Below are 10,689 nucleotides of genomic sequence, written 5' to 3'. Positions count from 1 at the left end.
GCAATCACATCAATGATGAGGACAGCAAAATCACGGATCTCACAAGCTGACAAAAAACCATACAGCTTGATCTCTTTTAACCTCATTCCCCCCATGGCTCACACACCTTTCCTTCACCATCCACCCACATGCCTCTCTCTCTCTCTCTCCTCTCCTCCTTCACACAAACACTTTCCACTGTACACTCACGTTAATTCAAATTTACGTACAAATAATTAATTTTTTTTTTAGTATAAAATTGCACCTTGGTTGTAGATAAAAATGAAGCATTACTTATAAAAGTGTATAAACTTTTTGTACGATTGATGGTGATACGTAACGGTCAAAGCGGACAATATCTGCTAATCGTGAGTTTGGGCGATTACAAATGGTATCAGAGTCAAACACCGAACTATGTGTCATCGAGAATACTGGCCCCCATGAGAGGTAAGGGTGTGGAAATCTTTGATAAGTTTTAAAACAGTGAGGGTGACTAGTGATGAATTTGGGTGGTTACATTCTTCCTCTCCGTTCCTTCCTTTACTCAACTCTTTTTTGCTCGGTTTAGAAATGAAAATAATGCATCATCATAGAGTTGTTCAATTTGGTATCTATTATTTCAAAAGTTTCAATTTGATCTATATGTCGTTTACATGTTTTCTCTTATTTTTACTTAGCCCTAAACTCTAATACAATCAATGATTATTTCAAAACGTGATATATTTATTACTCAATACAATAATAGTCAATAACTAATGAGATTTGATCAAACTATAAATATCCAATTGTATAATAGCTCAAGCTCAAACCTATAACTAGCAAATATTGTTCTTGTTGTGTTTCCCTTCACGCAAGCACGTATGTTAGGAAGAAGTTTTCATACACTTATAAGAAATGTTTTTTTTTTTTTCTCCCACCACCAATGTGGAATCTCACAATTCACCTTCAATGGGCTTGGACTGTTACAAATTGAACATAATTCAACTTATTGGAATCTTTTCCATCCACGTAGTAAGTTAACAAAAATAAAAATGACATTTGTATCGAGACGAAGCCTTCAAGACGTCGGGATTTGAGCTAAAAACTGAAGGATAATATAGATATGTTGAGACATTGGTTGTTGTAATATACATCTTTGTGGTGTGACCTGTTGCTGTAGATACCATGCATGGGCACCCCCACATGCCTGCTAGCTGTATGCTATCTCTCAAATCCCTCTCGCTTCTTTGTTTTCGTGTTCCAATTAGGCAAACGGGCAAACAAATTGAAACAAGAAACGCTAGCTACCTGCCTACCTACATCTATAGCAAACTACAAGAAACGCGGTGAAAAACGATTTGTATCACAAATTATGTTGGAATCAGCGGTTTAAGCTTGGAGCTGAACAATTATTGTTCTTCAGAAATTCCCATGCAAAATTATGAAGGAATCGGCATGAATGAGCTGGTTCACATTAATTGCTACCTTTTTAATTATTTCGCAAAAATCCACACTCTATTTATTATTCGCTCTCAGTTCTTCAACTTTCAGTATCATTTTGTTTTGTTTTTTTTTTTTTTTCCTATTTTTATTATTGAAATGTGCAGTGTTCATAGATTTGTATTATCAAGGACCCCATTGCTTAATCATTGCAGGGATAAAGGGTTTCTATTCTCATAATTGAAATGAATTAGGATCCCATGTTCTTTCAAACCCCATGTTTTACCTGGTATTACAACGTTGAAGTAACTTATAGACTGTAATGGTTTAAGTGCAGCACTACCAGATATTATCTGCTTTGATCCGTTATATATTGTTTTTAGCTTCATAGTATGGAGTGGTTTCTACACACTTATAAGAAATGTTTCTTTTCTCTCATCAACTTTCAACTAATGTATGACTTTAAAATCCACCACTTGTTATCGTTATAGTCCATTACATATCGTCATCAATCTCATAGTTTTAAAACGTGTCTATTAGAGAGAGATTTTCACACCCTTGTAAGAAATGTTTTGTTTCCCCTCTTCAACCTACGTGGGATCTCACAATCCATCTCTCGTAGGGGCCTCACACCTGGTGTTTGGGTCTAATACCATTTTTAACAGCCCAAGCCTACCACTAGCCGATATTGTTCACTTTGGCCCATTACGTGTTGTCATCAGCCTCACACTTTTTTTAAAACGTGTCCGCTAAGGAAAGGTTTCCACACCCGTACAAGAAATGTTTCGTTTCCCTCTCCAACTGATGTTGGACCACACAAGACGGATTGATTTCTTGAATTAGTTGAAAATTATTAACCATAGTATGAAATAATCCATAATAATGAGATATTATCACAAAGAAAAGAAATTTGATGATCCCGATCTTAGTTCACTATTTCATTTAAATGATTTAAAGAAAGAAATGATCCCAAAGTTGTTGATTCTTAGATAAAAAGATTGATTTGCATAGATATTTTATTTTCTATTTATCGGAATTGAATAGAATTTACAAATTGATAAAAGTGGATAGGGAATGAAATTGCAAGTGCCAATGCCAACTAGGAAGATGTCCTTTAGATCATGGTTGGCATAGCCCCATGTTCACGTGATTTGTTTTTAGGGCTCTTTTGTTTTCTTCTTTTCCTTACTATTCCTATATAACCCCACCCTTCCTTCCCACTCATTTTAACCCACAACCCAAAAAAATTTTAAAAAATTATAAACGAAAAAAGAAAAAATGGAGTCCTCAAAAATTTACTCCCTCTTCCTACTTTGCATGCTTTTCCTCTCCACCGCCACACCCATTTTCGGCTGCGGCGCCTGCGGCAACCCGCCACCCAAAAAGGTCAAACCCGGCTCCGGTTCCAAGTCCCCTAAAGGAGGCCCCATTGGCCTTCCACCCATTTCCCTCCCCCCCATCGTTAAACCGCCCATCGACCTCCCTCCCGTCGTAAAACCGCCAATTTCCCTCCCCCCCATCGTCAAACCGCCTGTCGACCTCCCACCCCTCCCTCCCGTTACCCTTCCTCCAGTCACCGTCCCTCCAGTTCTCACAAAGCCATCTCCGGCGTCGAAGCCCTGCCCCCCTTCAGGGAAAGAGACCTGCCCAATTGACACTCTGAAATTGGGCGCATGTGTGGATCTTCTGGGCGGGCTGGTGCACATTGGGCTAGGAGACCCTGCAGTGAACGAATGCTGCCCGGTACTCTCAGGGCTGGCTGAGGTGGAAGCGGCGGTTTGCCTTTGCACTACCCTTAAAATTAAGGCTCTTAGCCTTAACATCTATGTTCCCATTGCCCTTCAGCTCCTTATCAGCTGTGGGAAGACCCCTCCCCCTGGCTACACTTGCTCCCTTTAGAACAACAAAAACCAGGTGAAATCATATCTTCCCCTCTTAATATATATTTTTCTTGTCTCTACCCCCACGTGATTAATTCAAAAACTTAGGTTAAATCAAGAATTTACTATTTATACGTTTAAAACATGCTTTAAACTATATTAAAATCTAATTAATTTTGTTGAGAGGCTTGTTATCTTGATTAATCAATATGTTATTTTTTATTTTTTATTTTTTTATTTTTTATTTTTCAGGTCTGATTGATGGTATCCAAATGGAGTCGACATGAGAGGATGTCGAGTCAAATCTTTGTCTCTTTTTTATTTTATTTTATTTTATTTTTATTTTTGGATTTAATTTTAATTTTCTGTAATGGAATTGCCGATGTTGTAAACAATTTAATTTTAAATTGTGATCATTGTTGTTAGGTTGTGTTATGGATTAGGCAAAGAAGGAAAAATCTGAATTGCCTTTGTATTTCCTTAATTATATATATATATATATATATATATATCTCGCTTATTAAATTTAAATTAAAAGATTTATAAAAAATAAAGAATTTATGTTTGACCTAATAAAATCTGAGGACATTAATAAATAATGTGTTTAATTAAAAGGATGGAAGGGAGGGGCTGTCGGGAAAACGGTGGCGTTTCTGCATTTACTTCAATAACTTAATTTCCATTTTAGACCATTTTTTCAGCTTTGGTTTCGTTGCTCTGTAGAGAGAATAAGAGAGAAAAGGAAAGGGGTTTTTTGGTAATTTCAGTGGGATGTGGAATACAATTTGCTTGTGGAAGACACTGAGGCTATGCCAAAACGTACTGACTGAGACGTGAAAGTAGTGAAGGACCCTCCCTCCTTTAAATCCGTTTGTCTTTGTGTATCTTAATAAGTTTTGAGTTATTGAAGAACATTTTCTTCCACTACAAATTATTCATTTATTCTTTTTTTTTTTTTTTTTACTTTTGAATTTTTGATTCCTTTCCAATGAGATTCATTTTCTTTAAAAAAAATATATTTAAATTTTTAGTCAAATTTTAAAAATAAAATAAATATTTACAAACTTTTTTTTTTTTTTCAAGTTTTCAAATTTTGGATTGGTGGTTGACGATATAGATATAAGAAGTAGATAACAAAAAAAATAAATTTATAGGTGGAAATTGTATTTATACATTTAATTTTTTAGAAAAAAGTTTAAATTTTAATTTCTATGGTTTTAGAAATTGAAATTTCATAAATAGTTCTATGGTTTGATAAAATTTTAATAAATAACTTTGTAAAAAATATTTAAGAAATGAATCCTAAGGTACTAAATTCTAAATTCTAACTATTTTATGCAAATTTTATAATTTAAAATTAAAATTATTAGAAGATTTATTATTACTATTATTTGGTAGGAAATCCCATCTCCTGCATTCCTAAAGAAGCCATAGATAAGGATACTATTATAAGCTATATTATTGGTCCCTTTGATTTGACAACCTTTTATCTTTTTGTTTGACCAAATTCTTATAAACATTAAAATTGTTTTACTGCGTGTGGTAGTTATTTTTCCCCCTAAAAATGACCAAAACAACATCCTTTTTAGCCGGAAAAGCACAATTTCAGCATTGAAGAAAACAAATAATTAGATAATCAAAATATAGTTTAAATTCAAAATTAATTTCATAAATGGTCAAAGAATATGTATATCTAAAAGTTGCCAAATACTTTAAAGAGAGTATGAAATTTATAAATAAAAAATGAAGGATGTGTAGAAAATATAGAATGAGCATAGAAGTGAAGAGTTGGAAACTATTTATCACAATTTTGGTAGAGACGCGAAGTTATGAATAATGATGTGGTGGAGTGGAGTGGAGTGGAGTGGAGTGGAGTGGAGTGGAGTGGAGGGTAGCAAGGAATAAAAAGAAAACAAAGAAAATGGAGGAAGAAGGAAAGTATTAGGAATAAGGAAGGATGGGATTTAGGAGAAACCAATGAGGGATGAACCACATGGGAGGAGATTTGTCTGTTAGCTTATTACGCACACACCCACACACACAAAAAAAAGTTGTAAGATGAGAGAGCACATGACTGACTAACCCCATGTGTCTTGTGTTTTCATATCATATCATGTCCGTCTTTATGAGATCTCACATCGATTGGAAAAGAGAACGAAATATTATTTTTAAAGGCGTGGAAACATCTCTTTAGTAGACGCATTTTAAAAATCTTGAGGAAAAACTAAAAAGGGAAAGCCCAAAAGGGACAATATCTTCTAACGATAGGCTTAAACTGTTATAAATGGTATCAAAATCAAACATCGGGCGATGTGCTGACGAGGAGGCTGAGTCTAAAAGGGGTGGACACGAGATGGTACACCATGCGATGTGCCAGCGAGGAGGCTAAGCCTTGAAAGGAGTGGACACGAGGCGATGTGTCAATAAGGACGTTGGACCCCGAATGAGAGTGGATTGGGGAGGTCTCATATCGATTGAAGAAGGGAACGAATGTCAACGAAGACACTGGGCCACAAAGGGGGTGGATTGTGAGATCTCACATCGGTTGAGAAGGAGAACGAAACGCAGATAGCTTGGAAGACTTGGGGCAGTTACACTCTCCATCACCTACCTTACACTACTATCTCTCCCGCTCTCGAGTGTACCATCTCTCCCGCTCTCGAGTGATACACTGCAAAACTATAATCTCACATTCATGAATACATAAAAGAAGATTGACAAGACAGAATTCATCAAGAATAACAAGATAGGGAACCTTGGCTCTGGAAAATTATAAAGGTAAGAGGAATAGAAAAATACTTCTTTCCAATTTCTTTCTCAAGAAAAACTCTATCAACGTTCAATGTAACAATAGGATAGCATCTCCACTAACCAAAAAACAGATACACAACTACTAATGAACCCTAGGGATGAAAATTAAAAAGAAAAGAAAAAAATTGAACATCAATTTTATTCTCTGAAATGAGCTATATATCATATGTTCCTCCTAAAGATTACTATCTAGCCGACTAGCCCATTGACTAGCACTAACAGGAGGGCGGGACATTAATACAAAGCCACCAGTTACAACAATCACGAAGATCTTTCCATTGTCAATCCACTGGGGAGGAACCTTACACAACTACACTGTTTTAATTTGGCAATAGCTTCTTGGGACTTACCGAGAGCGAGATCGACATAAACTGCAGTCATATTGGCTTCTGGACTGTTGGGTATAATCGATAATGCTTCTGATAAAAACTCTTGGGCCTGTTTAAATTCCCCTTGTAAAGCCGAAACTGTGGCAAAATTTGCAAAGAGGACTGCCCGTCCTTCCTCTGGTCTGAGGAACTTCATACCGTGAGGGTCATCCTGAGATGAACTATTAGCGGTTGTGGATCCTCCATTTGCCCCTTCAAGATCTGCAGTCCCATCTACTCGCCATACCTCGCAGTCCTCTTGACTGAATGGCAATTTGGAATTAGTTCCTTCAGATAAATAGTATAGTAAATGCTCGGCAGCTTCTTTTGGTCTATTTAGCAAGCAAAGGGCCTCTGCAGCATAAACGCGGCCTAAGAATGTATAAACTTTAGAACTTTCTGGGAGCTCCAAGAGAGACCTTCCAAGTGTTAGGGCTCTCAATGGGTTTCCCAGTTTCAACTCCACATAAGCCAGGTTAGCAAGAAGTGCTTGCTTAATCAACAGGTTTTCTCTCCGAGTAATCTCATCATAGTAGGAGAGGGAGTTTTGCACAAGTTCCTGAATTGATGAAGCACCTTTCTGTTCTTTCGCATCACCATTTGAACTTATCTGATTAGAGCCTGAAGTTACCAGGGAAGCTTTGGAATCAATACAGTGTAAGTTCTTATAATTTCTCCTTGACGGTGCCACTTCACTTGAATCTTTTTCCTCCAAGGAAGAATTAGAGGCCACGACAGAATTCGAAAAGCTCGTCTTCGAATGGTTTAACAAGTACATAGCATTACAGAGACATTGCCGTGCAAAAGAAATTGACAGCTTAGGTTGTCCTTCGCTGCTGAATTGTCCAGCTTCTTTTCCAGAGGAAAACGCACATCCATTTTTCGAAATTCCATCCTCCAATACAAGCTGTCTCCATCTTCCCTTTCCAACAACATGAACCTTGAGATCTGATCTATCGGATTCAGCAAGGTTGTCCTTTAGCAGCCCCATCTCTAAAGCCATTAAGCAGCATTCAGCAAGTCGGAGCCACAACAGAGGGCGATTATAGAAAATCAAACCGGCTTTTTGGAAGCATCGGGCAGCAAGAAGTGGTTTTCCACAAGCCAAGTACTGAACACCACAATTATACACGATAAGAAGAGAGTTGTCTTGTGAAACAGTCTTTGGTTTTCTATCCTTCCAAAGAGCCGAACTACTAGATACAGCTTTGGAAAAGACTACAGTAGATGTATGATACTTCCCCAGTTGATTATATATGCAGCCAAGGTTGTTGTTTAACATACTTGAAATCCCCATGTCTGTCCGGTTACCTGATGCCAGTAGTAGCTTCATGGCCTTGCGATGGTTGCCACGGGCATATTCAAGTTCAGCCTTTAAGAGAAGAGCCATGGATGAATCTATCCCACGAGCAATGTTCATGGCATGCTTTGCTTCGCGCTTTGCTTGCTTTAAATTTCTAGTGAGAAGAAGAAAGCGAACCTTATATAGTTGCAGTTTAAGCTTGAGATCAACAGTAGATAGAGACCGATAAACTGGTGTCCTTAAAAGAACATTTGAGGATGAAAAACCAGCCTGTGCTGGTAAATTCTGTCCACCAATATCCAACGTTGATAACATGGACTCATACTCAAATGTCTCCTCTGACAAAGTTCTTGATAGAGGACTCTCCAAGGAATTGACACTTGCGGCTATATCTGTATTAGAAGGTTCGGAGGCAGAAGCATTGCTAGGAACAGATGAAGATTTTGCAACCACATTTGTGGATTGTTGTGCCCCTGTACTTCCAGTTTCACTCTGGATCGCATTGGTAACCCCAAAAGCTTTTTCCAGATAAAGTAGAACATCCTGACAAAAATACATGAGAAAACCGTTTTGAATATATCGTCACGCATTTGATGGCAGATAACAGTTCCATTAAAGACAACAGAGTAAGAACACATACCAAGAACAGATGGTACAAATTCCAGAAAATATAGAGAAAGAGCACATGACATTTTCTAACACGAATAGGAAGGCTATTGTAGAGGACTATACTGTTTTCAATTTATTTAAATTCAACTTGCAAAGAATCTAACCTTACACGGAAATGAAGGTAGTACAACTGTCCGGGCAGAAGGATAAAACAACTGTGATGCTCATAACTTTTAGTGCAAGTTTGGTAAAAAATCAAGATTTAATTACAGGAAATGATAAAGCAGACCAACATGAAAATATGTAATTCTTCTACATAATGAGACAAGTTAACAAGTATTAGCAACATATAAAAATCAGCCACTACAAGACTACTAAAATTTAAAGTCTGCAAGCGATAAACAAAAATCTAATACAGCCACTTACTGCAGACAATGATGCATCACGGGAGGCTAATCCAACATCCAGCAGCAAAAAGCAAATACGAAGAGCTGTGGTCTGCATATTAATAGAGCAATTAAAAGAGGATTCCCACCACCAATATAATCAATAAACTCCAGTACCTCATATATGGGTTCAATATTTTGATATAAAGGTTCAAGAACTGCTAACGCCTTTGCATACTCATGAAGATTGAACCATACAATAGCCTGTAAACAGACGTTTTAAAATTGTCACATCTCAATAATTGAATTTTTTTTTTTTTTCCAGAAGATACATTGAACTTACAATGTTTAAGGTAGCAATGGAGGCATCGAACTCTTCCATGTACATGATATCGGCATTATTTGCAGCAGTTTGGTGAGCCGATAAATTACTTCCTTTACCCAAAGTATTCTTATTTTCAGGGTTAAGAGCATCTGTTTGTTCTCCAGATGAAATTGCTAGGTTCTCACTCTTCTTCTGAACAAGCACATCCACATACAAAAGAATTTGCAGAAAGATGAGTATATGTATATCCTCACGCAATGGCCAAAGATACTAAAAAGGTGAATGGGAGTCTAATTGATGTGAAACAAATAAAAGAAAAGAAAAGAGATTAATGGGAGAAGTGAAATGCAAGCGAAGAGAAGACCAAAAATAATCCAGGTTGCCATACTTAGTACAATAAAGGGTCACAATCTATCAACCCCAAACACAAAGGGGATAAACTAAGTGTAATATAGTTCTAATTTCACAAAATAGTTCTTACTCGCAATGATTCATATAGCATAGGGAAGGATTTTTCTTTTTTATTCATTAAAATGGAAAAGGAAAGGATAAGCACTCAAGAAATACTTGTCTTTTGGCAATAAGGGGTTCCAATCCAAAGTAATCCGAATTAGTGGGTAATTACAAAAATCTTGGGCAGATAATGCCCAAAGAGAAACAAGGCTCCAAAGGACAACCGTGAAACTAGTATGCCACAAAATCCGGACTTATCACAAAACCTTAGAAATTAAGGACTTCAATACATGCATCCTACTAGTGAACACAAAGCTGTCATGCCAGCATACAATCACTATAATCCTATCCACTTCTTCTACATGTCAAGTCTAGAAGTTGCTAACTCTCTTCGAAGAATCCTAGAAGGAAAGAGGCCGAACAATCGAAGAATGAAAAAGGCCAAATGAAGAAGACAATCAAATTTTCTGGACTCCATAGGCTTAGGGGCTGTTCTCCAGTAAATCAGCTTCTAATTTACTTTTTGGAAGCACTGCTTAACTCCATCAGATTCAAGCTAATTTGGGTCGGGAATAGACCAAAAAAAGGAAAAGAATTCATTTGGTCTCTAGCACATAGCAGCTTGGATACCTTAGATAGGGTGCAAAGAAGACATCCAAAATTGACTCTTTCTCCCATTATTTGCTTCCTTTGCAGCTAGAATTCTGAATCTAGTAACCTCCCTTTCCTCCATTGTTGGTTTGCATATAAGGGGGCAGTGCTTCATCCTAAATACTTTCAATCTGGCTAGGCAACCCCCAAAAACATAGTTGATGGCCTTTAAGAGTTGCTTTCCGGCAGATGGTTTAAGGAGAAAGCCAATATTTTGTGGACTAATGCCTGAAGATCTCGCTTTTGGGCCTTATTGAAAGAAAGGAGTAGCAGATTGTTCTCACATAAGAATTCCTCAAATTATTTTTTTTTTTTTTCATGATAACGTACAGTTTATTTTCTCTACATGGAGTGCCTTACACCATTCTTTTTGTAATACATGGTGCTTTCTCATTAATTTACATTGGAGGCTTTTTTTTCTTTCGACCTCTCAACTTAGGCTTGGGTGTCCTCATTCGGCTGATTTTTTTTTTTTTTTTTTTTTTTTTTTTTTTTTTTTTTTTTT

At 36.9% G+C, this 10,689-nt stretch overlaps 2 protein-coding genes across 4 annotated transcripts in view; one reads left to right on the top strand and one right to left on the bottom strand.

The window, feature by feature from the left end:
• The first annotated feature begins 2,613 nt into the window (after positions 1-2,613).
• Positions 2,614-3,712, top strand: LOC111466144 (36.4 kDa proline-rich protein-like). Its single transcript, XM_023110743.1, has 2 exons — positions 2,614-3,312; positions 3,531-3,712. The coding sequence occupies exon 1, from the start codon at positions 2,677-2,679 to the stop codon at positions 3,295-3,297; it is 621 nt and encodes a 206-aa protein (XP_022966511.1). The 5' UTR covers positions 2,614-2,676; the 3' UTR covers positions 3,298-3,312; positions 3,531-3,712.
• Positions 3,713-6,067: 2,355 nt separating this feature from the next.
• LOC111465199 (CCR4-NOT transcription complex subunit 10-like) overlaps positions 6,068-10,689 on the bottom strand; it is a 7,676-nt gene continuing 3,054 nt past the window's right edge. For all 3 annotated transcript variants that reach the window (XM_023109523.1, XM_023109530.1, XM_023109539.1), the window contains 4 exons: positions 9,099-9,272; positions 8,933-9,019; positions 8,796-8,867; positions 6,068-8,303 (listed from right to left, as the gene is read on the bottom strand). In XM_023109523.1, coding sequence (XP_022965291.1) covers positions 6,351-8,303; positions 8,796-8,867; positions 8,933-9,019; positions 9,099-9,272 — 2,286 coding nt within the window. In that variant the 3' untranslated portion in view covers positions 6,068-6,350. The remainder of the gene's footprint in view (positions 8,304-8,795; positions 8,868-8,932; positions 9,020-9,098; positions 9,273-10,689) is intronic.

The sequence above is a fragment of the Cucurbita maxima genome, unplaced genomic scaffold, assembly GCF_002738345.1.
Source record: "Cucurbita maxima cultivar Rimu unplaced genomic scaffold, Cmax_1.0 Cma_Scf00002, whole genome shotgun sequence".
Lineage (NCBI taxonomy): Eukaryota > Viridiplantae > Streptophyta > Magnoliopsida > Cucurbitales > Cucurbitaceae > Cucurbita > Cucurbita maxima.
The sequence above is the reverse complement of the archived record's forward strand: the minus strand, read 5'-3'. Positions and strand labels throughout refer to the sequence as shown.